The sequence below is a fragment of the Drosophila nasuta genome, chromosome X (genome assembly GCF_023558535.2).
Source record: "Drosophila nasuta strain 15112-1781.00 chromosome X, ASM2355853v1, whole genome shotgun sequence".
Classification (NCBI taxonomy): Eukaryota; Metazoa; Arthropoda; class Insecta; order Diptera; family Drosophilidae; genus Drosophila; species Drosophila nasuta.
This window is the reverse complement of record NC_083459.1, coordinates 32,366,788-32,384,218: the sequence shown is the minus strand read 5'-3', so window position 1 is coordinate 32,384,218 and position 17,431 is coordinate 32,366,788. Positions and strand designations below refer to the sequence as shown.

Below are 17,431 nucleotides of genomic sequence, written 5' to 3'. Positions count from 1 at the left end.
CATCTGCTGTCGATGCTAAAAATAATCAAGAGCAGCAACAACGCCAGCGACCGTGCCACATGTGTGTCTTCATGTCCAGCACACACAGAGATATAGCTACTATATATACACATATATATATAAATACATGTTTGTATATACAACATGCGTATATAGCAGCCACATCTAATGTGATGACTAAGCAAACAAATTGGCAGTGAGTTGGGCATTAACCAAAAATATCATCCCTAATGCAGCACAAAATGATATCTCTCTGATATCTATATAGAATATTATTTTATGTTGCTACTTTCACGACACGAAACAACATTAGTAGAGCATCTAGTATACATATACGTATGTGTGTATAGCATATTTGTCGCAATTCACGGTCCGTTGAGTGCTATAAATCTATCTTCGGAAGCAAAAGGAACTGTCAGGCATATTATAAAATGCAGGAGAATAACAAAGCTGAGCAGCGTTTCGATTGATCGAGCGTTACTATCGTTAGTAATAAATAACTCGTCTTAAATTCATGCAGGGCATCGATCAAGTTTTCTAACAAACAAATAAATCGAGTAACAGCTAATTATTCTTCCCTCCAACTCCTAATATTACTGAGTCGCAGAAAAGTAAGATTAAATATTTAAACTCTTCGAAAATTGATTAAAATATCGATCAATACTATCGATAAAGGCAACGTTTGAAAGGAGACTGAATAAAAGTGCGATTATAGAATCGAAGCCTTAAAACATTCAATTACAAATGATTATTTACTCTTTATATAACTAAGGAGAGTAGACAACAATTTATTGTCTCAAAAAATCAATACTATCGATATTATCGATAAAGGCAGCTTAAGAAAAGTGGGTTAATAAAAGTAAGATTTTATAATCGAAGCCCCACAAAATATTATTAATGATTCACCATTTGCTCTTTTTAAAACCAAAAAGAATGGACCACATTTTCATTCATTCTAAAATCAATAAACCCAAGTTTAGATAGGAGGGTAAATAACATGTTGAAAGCCGTCAAAATATAATTGTGAATAATTCATTTACTACTACACTACTCTCGATAAACACAGGCTAAAAAACCACACCCACCAAATTGTACAGTACTATCGATTAATGCCAAATATTAGCCGCAGCTTATGGCTTACAGACACTTGATACTTGAAGTTCACACGGCCTGACTGTGGTTCTTTCTGACTGTGGTTCTCTTTTATGGTCATTCGACACCTCCGCCTCAAGTCCTGGCCTTGGCTTTATAATACAATTTTTGCGCTTCCCTCGGATATTTTTAAAGAAGTGTTTTTTTTTAGCTGCTGGCTGGTTGTGTAATTTGCGTTTAAAGGGATTCCCTGCTCGCACTGAGCTCAAATTACGTATAGAGTGCAAATCACATGAGTTGCAGTTGAATATGTTTCGTTTTTCGTTCCTTTCCTTTCGTCTCGTTGCGTTTTTGTTTATGCAGTCTGCGTATCTGTCTGTCTTTGATTTCGAGTGGTGCATGGATCTAATTCGGGGCGACCTACTTACTTGTGCGACACGGCGATATCTCATTAAACTGCTTGAAGTTGTGCGAGGTGAAGCAGGTGCCGACCGGATCATAGCGCAGCGCCCTCGATGGCGTCATCGTGTGGAAGACATAGCGCGGTGCGCAGGCCTGCAAAAAAACAAATACAAATACAGTTCATAAATGAAAACATCTGTGAAAACTGGTAGCAAAGATACTCTGCAGTAAGCGTGATATTTTCTTGATTTGTCGGCATATTATTTGTTGGTTTGGTAAAGTTTTAGAGGTAAAGTGCTGTTCCCAGATGAACGAAAGACCTGCGAAAAGCTTTCGCAAGTTCCACAAATTTTAGAGTGACCGTTTTTGTCCATCTTCATGTGCCTATATTTAGCACGGAAATGACGATTTCGTTCATCTGGGAACAGCACTTTAAGGATAAACAGAATTGTTTATAACTCCAAATATGATCTAGCAATAATTATTATGATTATGTGGCATACTTGACACACACCAAATTGTATAGCTTTAGCTCAAACAGTAACCGAGCTCCTTAAAATTAAATAAGCAGATTGTAGTTTAGGTCCCACTTTTTTCTCAAAATATGAATATATTTGTAGATTATTGATTTATATTGAATTTAAGAGAATTTTCATTAAGATTAAATATGTATAATGAAATTCTAATTTAATTTTCACTCTTGTTTAAAATATGAATATAATTATACGGTATTTATCAATATTTAGTACATAATGAGGCTTTTCATTATAAGTAGCTCTACTAAATCATTAATGTATTACGTAGAGCCTCTAATCCATCCAATTTGCATACCTTCAACACAAATAGTGTTCGTATCATCATAAGTTTAATTCAAACATATTTTATGATCTTCGCTTATACCCAATTGCCATATAGCTTACAGGGTATACATAAACAACATGAGAATTATTTAGCTTTGCGGTCAGCAAATGCCACGTTGTGAAGTTGTGAAAATGTGAAACAATAGCATCAAACAGATCATGAAAATGCTGCAAAGCCTAAAATGGCCAAGGCGAATTACAAGATGAGGACCGAGTCGACACGAAGCGAGGCAAGAAGAGCAGACAGAGAGGAGGAGGAGGAGGAGGTGAATTAAGTCGAGTTGAGTTGAGTTGAGATGAGGTAAGCCGAGCTGTGTGCGATGAGGTAAGCTGAGGTACGTTATGGTACGCTACGCTACGTTGCAAGGCGAGGCGAGGCGACCCTGGAGCCTCCATCTCCATCTCCATCTTCAACTCCAAGCTTCAGCTTCAGCTACAACTGTGCCTTGTCTGTCTTGTTCGCTCGCCTGTCTGTCTGACTGACTCTCTGTTTGCCTGTCTCTCTGTTCTTCTGTCTGTCTCGCTGTCTGCCTAGCTGTCGTTGCGTCTGACCGTTTGTCCCTCAGCCTCCCGGTCTCTACCGCTTGTGTGTATATACATACATATGTTATATATATATAGTTTTATAATGTATAAATGGCTGGCAGTTGGACATAAAACACGCACGCTCAGCGACAACGACGGGCGCAATACTTGGGCCTATAGCCCATGCCAAATATGGCTGGCATGCAGCTACAGCTACAGCTCGAAGCTCGCAGCTTCGGTCCGGCTGCGGATCGGAATCGTAGTGGCATTGTTTGATGCCCGCTCTGTGGCACATATGCCTGCAATTACTTTTACAAATTTATACATATTGTGCCATTTATGGCATTCGCCAGTGGCAGGATTGCAAAGCCAGCCCAACAGCAGCAGCAGCTCTATTGACTTGCCAGCAATCTTGAGCCTCTCCAGCTTTACAGCCTCTACCTGTGTTGCGACTGTGTCGCTGACATAAACTCCAAAATGACGCGCTATCGCCAAAAATGCATGCTGATCACATCACATTGCCAAGACGATGTCTCTCTCTCTCTCTATCTCTCTTTCTCTTTCTGTTGTTCTCTCTGGGCTACACCCAGCTCATTCAAATGCTGCCCCCACTGAATCAGGCATGAATCTATGCAGTCGCATTATGCAAGGCAAGTCGCTGCCAAATCACAGCAACGACCAGGGAGTGAGGCAATCAAATTGCTCATCGCTGTTGACTGTTAAATATTTATTGCAGCCCTGGCTGCTGGCCTGAAGATCTGCATAGTCTGCATTCATATCGCTGTCGTCTCAGGTGCACTCAATGCACCCATAAAATCAAAATAAAGACAATCAGTTCGCCGCAGGCAAAGAAGTCCTTAGTCTGCAGTCTCCGGTCTCTGGTCTCCAGTCTCTTCACGTTTGGGACCCATTGAACAATTCAATTGAATTCATAATGCGACTTCAGCGTCGTATCTTTATTTGGTCCAAGTCCAGCAACGACCCGCAGCAGCAGCAGCTTGGTCTTGGCCCACCGAGCGCGGCCAATAAGTTAATAGCATTTTCCTATTAAAAACTTTATTATCAGTCCGAGGAGTGTAGAGAGCCCAAAAGACTGCAAGTTGTTTGCTTTTGCTTCGCTGTTCGCGGTTAAGATAGTTAGATATGCAAATGGCCAGGCAGTCGCCGTGAAGTGCCCAGCTGCCTCACGTTGAGCGCCATTTGGCCATTTCCAGTTCCTCATAACTTCAGCCATAACTGCATCTGTGTGTTTGTATGCTTGGATTAGCTACTCCAGTTAGTGAAGATCATGCCATAACTTCATCTTCATTAGAGACTGGGTTAGATCAACATTGAATACGCAGAGCTTGGCTTTACCGCATTTACATAATGCTCTCTTTGTCTGTGAGCCACAATTCTAATAGATGAACTCATAACTCATAGCTTACGCCACCCACAAGTCATCTTGTTAGCTTACATGTGCATGTAAATAAAATTGTGCTTTGAAGCTTTGCCGTAAGGTCGCCCTACGTTGGGCGCCTTGAAGCGAAACTCACTCAATTAATGCGCTAAACTGCAATTTGAAAGCCTATTACTTGGATTGTTTGATCTCTCAAAGGGGCATTAACGGTGCTTGCAAACATATTTTCAATCGGTTTTCATTTTTTCCCCCTATTTTTTGTATGAGTATCTTTTTTTCGTTGGTTCTGCGGTTTGTTGGTTTATTGCCCATGTTGGGCAAGCAGAGTGCATACCGAAATGCCAGCGATAAATTTTTGAGACATTAAACTGCACTTTCGGGGAGAACGTAGTGCTGTTGTTGTTGAGCTGCAGCAACAACAAACTGGCAAAAAGTCAAAAGTCAACACGCTTGACATGGCCGACATGCAGACGTTACCATTGCGAATGCAAAGTTAAAAGTTCTGCGCAAGGATGCGAACGGACCCTCCACCTTTTATTTTTTGTTGTGTTGCTGCCTGTCCATATTTGAGTTCAATAGCGCTTTGGCAATTTTACAGAGATCGTGTCGATGATCATGTCGCAATCGCAGCAAAAAGCAACAGCAACAACAAACAAAACGCGAAACGAGACCGCACGACATGCGGCACATGCCCCAACAGCAAAGCTGCAACACGGCTGCCCAAGGCAACGTCCGAATGCACCACTCCCAATACCAATACCAATAGCAATAAGAATAGCAATAGCACCAACCACAATCCAATCCAATCACCAAACCAAACCGACAATCGGCAATTGTCGATCTCGGGTTCAAAGTGATGTCACCTTGGCATCGCAGTTCGCATTTAGTTCAGTTCGCAACAAATACAGAACAGCAACAACAAAAATGCTGTTAATTTGTTCATCATTCGCATGGTTTCCATTTAAAGAAAAATCTAATAAATTAATCTACAAATAGCAAAACTTTGCCAGCATTCCCTTTCGAAGAGAGCATGAAGACTTTGCTGAATTGCTATAGATTGTTCATCTTATTGATGCTGATCTCTAAATAGCTACGTAACTAAATAATAAAATAAATATATAAGTTGTATTTAAACAGTAAATATCTTATTTGGTAGACCATGCACAGGAAGAAATAATATAGATTAAAAACCAGATTGCAAATCTTAATTTTTTCAATATTAAAACAAAACAATCTTGAAATAAGATTTTTAGATTGAAACAATCTTAAATCAAGATTTTTTTGTTTAATTTGTATTTTAAGATTAAAAACATCTTATTTTGTGATTAAAATCTTAATTAAAGAATGTTTTATTCCAGAATAAAAAGAAAAATTTAAATCTTAATTTAAGAACTTTTCGATGTTAACAAAATAATTGGTTTTCCTGTTTCTTAAAATGTTAGAATGCCTTTCAAATTAGAATTACAAAATTTCTGGTAAGTAGAGATGCCGCAAATCATTACCGATTAATTTGATTTCAGATATTGCCTTCTTGGTTCAATTTTCAGATTTTTCTATTCTTAAAACAAGATTATAATTGCGAAGATTGGACAATCTAGTTATTTGTAGAATTTTTATATTGATTTAAGAATAAACCTTCTTGCTTTCATTTTGGCATCAAACAACCTTGATAAAACACTTTTTTTTCTAGATACTACATATATATTTTACATACGTATATATTTTATAATTGAATCTAAAGTTTTACTATTCATTAAGTTGATGAGAAATTGTTTTCCAATTTAAAGAAAATGTCTATTGATTAGATAAACTGTTTTCGAAGTAGTTCATTTATGAATTAAGCAAGAACTTGGCTACTTTTTAAAAATAAAACTTTAAGAACGTATCAAAATAGATCCTATCATATCATATTTTATATCAGCACAAGCATAAGAATGTGTAGCTTTAACTACCATTTCATAATTGTGAAAACTGCTCAGGTTGTGTTGCCATTGTTAGCTGTGGATGATGTAGTTCGAGTTCGAGTCGGCAATTGGGCGCACTTGGTGCACACATAAATCGATGGCCTCTTAATGGGCATTTGAAGGCCAAGCGAGAAGAGACTAGACCAGAGTGGAACGGAGCGAAGCGGATCAGGTCAGCAGTGGGTGCCGCACGTGGCGGAAGTGACCTGGACATCGATGGTCAACAAAGCAACAAAGCAACAAAAAAATAGAAAAGAAGGAAGGTAACAACAAAAGGACGTCGCTGTTGTTGCTGTTGTTGTTTAGGCCATCAATGTTAACGGTTTTGCTATGTGCTTTTGCCAAATCAAATGGGCCAAATCAAAGTTAATTGAGAACTAAAGTGAAAATCAAATGCTCCTCTCACTCTCTCTCTCGCTCTCTGTGGGTGGATGGTTTGTGGCTTTTGGCTTGGCCAACGACGCCAACGCAATTAACCAAAGTTGCGACTGTGGCGCACCTTAAACAGAGCACACACACATACACTCGATGTGTGTGTATGTGTGTGTGTGGTTTACTTGACGCAATCGAAAGAAACGACCACGTTTAATGCGACCACAAAAGATGACAACAAAATCAAAACGCATTCAGAATATTTCACTGTCGCCCAGCACCAAACAACAAATCAACCTAAGACAGCAACAAAACACAGCTGAACACTGCGTGAGAGCAACAAGTGTGACTACCAAATACCCTAGAAACCTGAAAGAGCTGCAAATTAACTATGAACCATTAAAACTTATATTCTTTGCTATGGAAGCTGCTGAAATTTTCAGAATATTTATTTAAATTTGTTATCTTTAAGTAAGCCAAGTTGTAAAACTTTACCTACCGAATTGCATTTTTTAAGAGCTTTAGAAAAACTAGCTAGAGTGTTGATATAGTATTAAAATTTTCAGAATATTTAAGAAAAATTATAATATACATTTTAAACAAGTTGTAAAGCTTTAACATTAGAATTGCATTTTTTAGAGGTTTACTAAAATTGTCTAAAAAGCATTAAATTCATAACAACTGTTTCTTGTTATATTCCATTACAGGGTATCAACGTATAGCTCGACATGCACAGACACATGTAACGGCATTGCACACCCACCGCAGCTGACACAAAAACTAAGAAAAAAACCGAGCAGTAAGAAGAAAAAAGACTAAAACTTGCGTACGACATTGTCATAAAAAAAAAACAAAATGTCATTTCGGATTTGTGTTTCTTTTCCATTTTCAGTTTCAGCTTTTATGCGCCATCGCCCACCTGTTTGGTATTGTGTATTGTGAGCTCCATTTCCCCATTTCCCATCTCTCATTTCACAGTTGCCCCACACAGCTCTCCCAATCTGTTGTCTGGCTGCTTGCACTTTCAATCCCAGGGGAGCGCGAAAGAGAACCTCAGACGATGTCATTTAACGAGCGCTGCTATCGTTGCGTTCTTCGATGATGCCATCGAATGCGCATTAAAAATCAAACAATCAGGCTGGACAAAACTGTAGGTAAAGGAGGTGCAGTCAGTCAGTCAGTCAGTGGGTCAGCTGACTGGGCGGTCGCTGAAAGCGAGAGTCTCATTATGGTATCACATTAACATGGACAGCGATAAAGTAACCATTCAATTGGATATTCTGCGGCTTTTGCCTTTGTGGTCGTAATTTCCTAACAATGTATGCTGCGCAACTAGTTCAAAGCTAAACGACACGCCACAACAAACTAGACTAACTAAAGATAGATAGAGATAGACAGAGTGAGGGAAAGAGAGAGCGTATTACTTAGCATGCTTAAAGCGGGCACATCTTATCTTGAGGTATTTTAAATAATTCTTGTAGGTGTTGAACTAAAGCGATTTATCTAAGCAGTTATTGATGTGTTAATTTGTCTGCCCGCTGGCTTGTTATAGGTATAGTATATATTAGTGCTATAAACTGGGTCAAATATGTAAAAAGTAAAACAATATTACAAAAAGATATTTTCAGTGTGAAAATATATCAAAATAATATACCGAAATGTATATTTGGTATATTGATATATTACTACATGAAAAATATACCAAGTTCTCGGCCAAATCAGCAGCTTTTTATGTACCGAAAAAATACTAATATACTAAAGTTTATATTTGGTATAATAATATATTCCTACACTCAAAATTTACCAAATTCTCAACCAAAGCAGTAGATTTTTCTTGTCATATATCATTATTATTTCTAAAATATATCAAAACAATATATCAAAAAATACTATATATACTTTTATGTGTATTTAGTATATTGATATACTCCTATATTCAAAATATATCGATTTCGCAGTCAAAGCAGCAGATTTTTATTGCCATATATCTGTATTGTCGATCAAATATACCAAATTTATATACCAAACAAATATGGAATATACTGAAATGTACATTTGGTATATTGATATATTACCACATTTACAAAATACCAAAATATGCCGAACAAAATTGTTTCTGACTAACTTCTAAGATTTTTAAAGAAATGTAAAACAAAACCTAATCTAAGCTCTGAGTTTTACTTAAACCCTTCAATAAAAGTAATGTTATGAATATAATGATGGACTTTTTGAAAACAGGTCAACTATTATTATATCTATAACACTAGTAGTAGCATTTTGTATCATTAAAGCTACATTTTTAAAGCTAGTTATAATTGGAATACTTACCACAACCAAATCACTGTGTCTGCCTGTAGCAACTGTTGCGCCAAGCCATTGATACGACTTGCGATCGATGATTTCGTGTTTGTTATTGCGATTGTTGCCTATGGGAAGAGGAAAGCATAGCAATTAGTATAAGAAATTCAAATGACATTTATCAAACGACAGAAGACAAAAAATAAGAGAAGCACACATATAAACGAAATGTGGACTTTAAATTCGAAAGCGTTGCACGCAAAGTAACGAACACGAAATTGGACGGAAATGAAAATTTTGCTGAAATTAATATGTTATTCAAAAGTGGAGGAGAGGTCAAAGCCAAGAGAGGTCCAAGAAAAAACCACAAACGAAGCGAAGAGCGAAGAAAATAATATGTGAAAAATAATAAAAAGCAAACTAATTAAGTTGGTCGAGAAACAAGGCACTTGGGCAAATAATGGCATAATGGCCACTTCCGTTCATGTTTGGCAATGATTTATGACGAGACTATATATGCTATATATGCTAGGGGTAGTGCTGTGCTATAAGTGGACTTGCCTATGTACAGGGTGAGGTGTTGATTGAAGTGCTTACAGCATTTGATTGAATGTCGCGTAAGATTAAGGGATGATCAAATGAGTTTTTAATGACATATGATGGATACGAGAAAAATATTATGAAACGAATTGCAATAACTGAAGAGTACTTAGAGATGGAAATTTATGAATAGGTTTTTAAATGCGAAAACAATTTGCAAAGCAGACGAAACACTAATTGAATACTTTGATTGACATTGATTGAAAGCTGACTGACAGCAATAATTATACAACGATTGCTGCTTAAATTTTGTCACATTTTAAAAATAAAAATAATGCTTAATTTGCCAACAATTATGAAACCATTTGAGATGTAATAAAGATAATATCAAATTGAAATGATTTGTAGCAAACATAATACCGAGAAAAAGTTACTAAACTTCTCCAGATTGATAAATAATTCCCGAGAACTTGCAAAAGATATCTTGCGATTGAATGAGTTGCAAATCTGCAAAATGATTAAAGACTGAATTCAAGCGAATTCATGAATGAATGATGTTTATTTTTTTTTTTGTTGCTGGTGGGTGAGAGTTCAAGTTGTGCATTTGTGAATGTGAATGTGAATGAATAGATGAATACACTCATATTTAAAAATGCGCATGAGTAATCAATACATTTGCGATGAATCAGTGCTGAGATCATTTGCATATACGCTTGACTAATTCTAGCACAACGATTAGTGTATCTATTCTTGATTGATGAACAAACCTGCGAGCTGAATGAAGCACCTGTTGACTCCTTTTTGTGTGTGATATATGTTGTAAGATTTTAGTGTGGTGTTTTTAGCAAGCATACGATAGAAACATTTGATTGTTGATAAGAGAAAGAGAAGGCTTAAAAGGTAATATTACTAAGCGAACACTTAGAACCCCGATCACAATTTATGCATCTCACTTTGGGCTTGCCCCCATCACCATCGTCGTCATCATCATCATCATCATTGTCCTGCCCCTTTCGCCCCAGCTAACCCCGCATTCGGCACGCGTCAGCAATTTGAGTTTTTGAGGTGTTGGCAGCCTCAGCCGCCAGTCACAGCAACAGCAACAGCAACAACAGCAGCAGCCACAAAATGAAATTGCATATTTATGACTGGTTCAGATGCAGGTTACAAGCCAGTCAACCATATGCAAAAAAGGCGCCCTACACAATAATCGTTGATCGTTGTCCGACTTACTAGATACCCTCTAAATGCTGCTTCTTGAAATATTCAGAATATCAAATTTACAGCTTCAACTCGAGCTGAGCAAAGCAGCAAGTTCTAAGCTTGTAAAATACAATTTTAAGTGAAGAATGAAAAAAGTCACTAGCATAGCATAAAGAAAGGGAGAATTTAATGACTAGCATGGCAAAGAAATGGAATTATGTATAGCATACAACTATTTTTAGGGAGTGTAATAAAAAAGTCAAAAGCTGAATTGAATAATCTTTCAAGCATTCATTCGAGGTTTGAGAGAAGAACGAGCTCATCTAATGGTCATCACACAACTGTTATATTGTAGCAATAATATTCATGAAACTCTGAGAATATTACGATAATATGCTAAGAGAGAGTTGGGCAACACAATTGTGAATAGATAAAAAGTTTACTTTCCTATATGGAAAATCTACTCAAAATTAAATGAAAACTATATTTAATAGTATTGGAGAATTTATTACAATAACTTAGTATTAGAGAATTTTATGAAAATAACTTTTCTCTTTCGAAAATTGGTACCAAAATTTAAGAATATTTAAAAATTTATTAGAAAATCGGATGGTAACAAAATTAAAGAATTTTTTACAATAACTTTGCTCCATCGAATCATGGTTACAAAAATTTTGGAAAATTAGAACATTTTTTAGAATAAATACATGTTAATTTTTAACAGATCGAAATATAGAATAATTTCTAGAAATGCAGAAGAAATCAATTCAAGTGAAGTAACATAATGCAAGCTAAGTTTGTTGCACAACTCTTTGCTGGGTATCACAGTCTCTGGCATTGTAAGTGGAAGTGCAGTGGAGCACAGCACACGCCACAGCACAGAATGTAGCATGCCACAGCACTCTCTGCACTCTGCAACGCCATCAACATCAACATCATCGTCATCGTCATCATCATTGTCGACAAAGCGAATAATTTTTATTTGCGCATCCGTTGCAGCAAATTGTCGAGAGGAGGAGCGAAAGAGGAAGTGTACAAAGGAGAGTGAGAGGGAGGCAGCATATTAAAGAGAAAGAGAGAGGGAGTAAAGGATGGAAAAAGTTGGTGGCAAGGCGACGCGAGAAGAGTTTGTTAATGAAGGTGCCAGACGGGTGAACCTTGAAAATGGGCGTCTGTTTATTTTCGAGGCCGCCTGTTTATCATTTCCGTTTGCGCTTAAGGAAGTTGCGATGCCAAAGAAATGCAACAGCAATATGCAACACTACGTCTAAAAATAAAAAAAATAATACTCATAAACGGCAGCCAAGCACAACAACTCCCCTCCCTTCCTCCCTTCCTCACTGCATCTCTTTATTTTTCGCACTCTGTTTCCTTAATGCTATTTTGCATTTTCGCATTTTGCATACTAAAAACAAAATCGCTGCGCATGCGTGTGAGCCATAAATAACTAATTGCATTTTACGCTGCTGTTGTCACTGGCGCCAAAAGCGAAAGCCGCCGTCGACTGAAGCGCAAAAGTTCATTGAGAACTCGCCCTAAACTGGCGCCAGTTTCCCCCTCCCTTCCCTCCTCCCCGTTCTTCTTCTTCTACATTCTCTTAGTTCGCAGTCATTAAAAAACAAAACTAAATACGCACCTTTCGAATCGAATGCGACCAGCTGACAATCATCGTCCTGCATCGTGCACTTGAAGACGGCGCCAGCCTCCTTCACATTCTCCTGATACGTCGATGTATCGTACTTGGGTGCACCCACAATCAAACTGCAAAGATACAAATGAAGAAATGCATTAGATACATGTCCGAATGTCGATAAAAATATATGATTGATATAACTACTATATATAAAGCATAGAAAGCAAATGAAATACCAAATAAAGCAAGAGTATTTCTTCACACAAATACTTCATCAAAATACGCGAAATTAAAAAATGTATAATTAAAGAATTGAATGAAATACTAAATTGAAATAACATAATTATGTGCTAAATATATGCAGCTCGTAATGCAAATGCTTCATTTTGAAATTTGAGTATTTTATGAAGTTTCAAAAGCAGAATTATTATGACAAACATAAAACAAATGAAGTAAATACAACATTAAACAAATGTATAATATATACTGAATTGTTTAATTGTTAAATTCAACAATATTCTACTTTAGAAATATAGAAAATATAACATAAAAAATATTAGATTTAGTATTAAAAATATACTGAATTGTTTAAATGTTAAATTCAACAATATTGTATTTTAGTTAATTACCGTAATCATGAAATATAGAAAATATAACATAAAACGTATTAGATTTAGTATTAAAAATATACTGAATTGCTTAAATGTTCAGTAAAACAATAGTTTATTTAAATTAATTGCAGTAATCAATTTATTCTGACTGTCTCAATAGTTAAGATCACTTTAGAATATATCTAGATGCTGTTGCAAACAGAAATATGTGAAGGAAATTCAGTATTCTTAAACATTTTAATACTAAGTGATGCAAATATAAGTAATGTCAAAAATGGAGATAAAATAGTAGCAAATTTGTAAGCATAGAAATACAGCTTCATAGCAAAAATATTAAAATATAATATCAATATATTCTTCCTCTCTACCTCAACCTATTTAAGTAAAGTTTTCTAAACCTTAGTTGGAAATACAACAATCGATTGCTAAATGCCAAGTGCTGACCCATTCGATGCCCATTAACAAGACTTTATTCACTCCGCATTCACTTTGATTGAGTGCAACATCATTCTTTCATTCATTCTTTCATTCATTCATTCATGTGCGCTTAGAAATTGAATACTTTTGTGCCCAGCGTTTTGATGCTTGTTGCACGCATCTGTGCGGATTTTGGCTCATCTCTTTTCGCGCTCTCTTATGCTTTCTGCGCTTTAGTCAAACGTCAAATTGTTGCATGTGGGCTATGTGGCATGCAGCATGCGGCATGCGGCAGTGTGTGGTAAGCATTGGGGGCAGACCCTTTTTGCCGAGGGCCGTTTTTAATCAACTCTCAAGTGTTTGATTTGCCGTTGCCAACTCAACTCAACTCAACTCGCGTCGTATATTTATTTAGAGAGAGTTGAGTTTTATTATTTTCAATTTTAATGAAGGCCCATTTACTGCACCCCAGTCTCAGTCGCAGTCACAGTCGCAGTCACAGTCTCAACCTCTATGGCAGTCTCCGTCCAGGCAGCGGCCCTTCAATGAGTTTTTGCCGCGCTTCCGCAATGAATGCTAATGACAGCTGTCAATGTGCGTGCCATGATGTACTACTATTCGGTATTCGGTACTCGGTATTCGGTATTCGGTACTCACAACTTACGGGCAGATCTTTCTCGCTCTTCCTCTCCTTCTCTCCCCCTATGCATAGTCGAGGGTGCTTCTATTGTCCATGGCCAACATGGGCAACCACCTTCATGTCTGCTGCCAGCATATATTAAGAAGCCACAGAGTCGTAAAAGGATCACTCTTCACTTTTCAAAATTGAATTAAGCCCTTGAAAACAATAAACTATAATTCAAGGCACCTTTTGCTACGCTTCAGCTGGCCTCTCCATAATATAATATTAAAGAGCTCAATTTCCACTTTAGAAATGTAACTCAAAGTGAGTGGAACAATATTCATTCTCTCAGAATGACATAATAACATCTTAGGTATTTGCTTTAAGTGTTTAAATTTATATACAAATATACTAAGTATTATTTGTGGTATATTTTAAAGGTAACACTTAATTTCGAAAGAAGATTTGTATATTATTAAACCCTTCAAAATAATCAATCAGTTCAGAAATGTCACTCAAATTGAGTAGAACAATTTTCATTCTCTCAGATTGACATAATAACATCTTAGATATTTACTTTAAAATATACCACAAAATATGAAAATAAACCAAACGTAATACTTGGTTTGGTTTTGGTTTATTTTCATATTTTGTGGTATATTTTAAAGGTAACACTTAATTTCGAAAGAAGATTTGTATATTATTAAACCCTTCAAAACAATCAACAATATTTCAAGTCACCTTTTACTACGCTTCAGCTGACCTCTCCATAATATAAAAGATCTCAATTTCTGCTTCAAAAATGTAACTAGAATTTAATAGATCAATCTTACATACTCTCGAAAAGACGTAGGTCTTGCTTTAATTGATAAAAGTTTATATTCAAAGTATAGTTTTTAATATACGAAGTAAAGATTTTGGTGTATTTCAGTATTTTGTGGTTTTGTGGCATTCATACGATTTTGCTTTCATTGAAAAAAGCTTTACTAATTATTTATAAATACCATTCATATATAATAATAATATTAATATAATGAATAACTATTCCAAATGACAAATAACATAGTAAAGTATTTCTAAAATAATTAATTTTTGATTCCACTACATTTCATTTCAAATTATTTGTAATACTTTGTAAATATTCATCTCCATATTTAATTTAGTGTTGTCCAAAAGAATTGACATTTAAAATATTTCTTTTATTCCCCTCTCTGAATGATATCATCTGAAATATATTTACAACTGTGTAAACTTTTTTGAAATTAGCCAAATTTCAGAGTTGAAAACCCTTTTCAATATTTCTCGCTTTGGCAGCTTGTTAAGTAATACAAACTGTAAGGAAAACCAGTTCAAATTTTCAATGCTAGCCGCAACAAATTGTTGGTTAATTATTATACAAAAACAAGCTCTTATCACGCAAGTATCTGTTTTATCTCTCTCTCTCTCTCTCTCTCTCTCTCTCTCTCTCTCTCTCTCTCTCTCTCTCTCTCTCTCTCTCTCTCTCTCTCTCTCGCTCTCGTTTGCTCTTCGATCTATTGCTGACATCATGGCAAACCATTGAATCACCATTTGATCATTCTCGCCGAATATAATTAATAGCAATTTGTGAATACACAGAGCAGCAGCAGCAGAGAGAACGCAACAGGTTCCCCCACCCCAAAGCAACACCCATTCAACTACTTCTCTTCTCCCTTCCCCGTTCCATCATCTTTTCCTCACTCTCTGTCTACGCTTCCCTTCAAATTTGAGATCGAAACAAGCACAAATACAATTGCATGCCTCAAGCAGATTTCGAAACTCATTTGCATATCATCGAGATGAGGCGAGAGAGCGAGACAGATCTCTTTCTATATAATCTATATATTCTATAGATCGTACTCTATATATACATATATATTCGACAATTTATCGTGTCAAAAAATAAAAACAAAGCATGCGTCACTTGACTTGCAAAGAAAGTTGATTCAATTGATTTATTAATCATGCAAATCATTTTGGCATTCCGTTAATATGTGATCAATAACACACAGCAGCGAACTGAATACACAAAATTTATGAATAATTCCCCCAAAAAGTATTACAAAAGACCATCTGGAATATTGGCTGCTTTTAAAAACCTATTTTTACAGTTGCGAAATGAGTTGTAAAGAACTTTTAAGAAAATAAATATATTCAAAATACTATATTGAAGGAAAAATGAAACAGTTTTGTTGGAATAGAAATAACAAGCTTTGTTCACACATTCTCAAACTGATCTTGTTGATTTACTCAGATTCGTTTAACAACAAACTGCTCTGAGAATATTTAAATAGTTTGTTAAACAAGCGCACAAAATTGTTGCTAAAAATTGCAGTTCGTTTAATTCTCGGCACTCGTTAAACACTTTCAATGAGATCGTCTAGGGGGCCAGGCCACAAGATCGCCTGAGGCTGGCGTAATTTTCAAATAAAGCAGCACGCGTCAGTTATGTGTGTGTTTGTGTGTATGTGTGTGTGTGTGCACTGAACCAGAGACACAACAACAAGAACACAGACTCACACACACGCTCACGCACAATGAGCATTATAGAGCTGAATGCACAACAAGCAATCAAAATCAATGCGCTTCAATTAAAAATGGGCAACGCACGAAACATAAACAAAAGAAGAGAAAAACAAACTTGAGCAGCATTTCATAGTGAATGCATTCAAAATACCCTGTAATGTAAGTAGGTAGAAAAGCTCTGATCTAAACTGATTTTTACCTAATAATAGATAATAATCGAAAATATTATTAAATACAAAAATAATCAATATTCTTATCGAAAATATTATGAAATACAAAATAAATATTTAAATACATATTTAAAATAAAAATGTGTAATAAGTGTAATAATCGAAAATATTATTAAATACAAAAATAAATATTGAAACAAATATTTAAAACCTTATAAAATAAAAAACCTTAAATATAAAATATCCAAAAAACATTTTTGGGATAATAACAAAAGAAATTTTTACAAATTTGTGATTTTTGCAATTAAAAACGGAATTGATTTATCAAATATAAAAATGTTTGCAAAACTAAAATTGTACGAAACTAATTTCTAATCAGTGATAAAATATTATTGATAAAAAGTGTGGAATGCATATTTTCGAAATATATTTGAAAAAATTTCCAAAACGAACTTAGCTCTAAGTGTTTTTAGAATTTATGTTTAAACTCATCTTCAACTGTTTTCGAAGTTAGATGAAAATATTCAGAGATAGCAAATAGTTAGTTTCTTCTCTAATAAATGCTGTTAGATACCCTGTAATGTGCACCGAGCATTGATTAGAATAAAGCAACGTGATGAATGGCGGAACATCATGAAAGGCGCCAAATAACAAAAAAACTAGAGACAGCTAGAGAAGGAGACAGTAAGAGAGGTGTGAGAGAGATGGAAAGATGCGCGTGTCTGGCGCGCCGTGAAAATTGGAAATTGGAAAATTGTTTCAATTGTACGTTTTGGGCA

At 35.8% G+C, this 17,431-nt stretch overlaps 1 protein-coding gene across 4 annotated transcripts in view; it reads right to left on the bottom strand.

The window, feature by feature from the left end:
* LOC132797241 (integrin alpha-PS2) overlaps nucleotides 1-17,431 on the bottom strand; it is a 43,785-nt gene that overhangs the window by 12,063 nt on the left and 14,291 nt on the right. For all 4 annotated transcript variants that reach the window (XM_060808858.1, XM_060808857.1, XM_060808861.1 and 1 more), the window contains exons 3-5: nucleotides 12,292-12,416; nucleotides 8,943-9,040; nucleotides 1,521-1,647 (exon numbers count right to left, since the gene is read on the bottom strand). In XM_060808858.1, coding sequence (XP_060664841.1) covers nucleotides 1,521-1,647; nucleotides 8,943-9,040; nucleotides 12,292-12,416 — 350 coding nt within the window. The remainder of the gene's footprint in view (nucleotides 1-1,520; nucleotides 1,648-8,942; nucleotides 9,041-12,291; nucleotides 12,417-17,431) is intronic.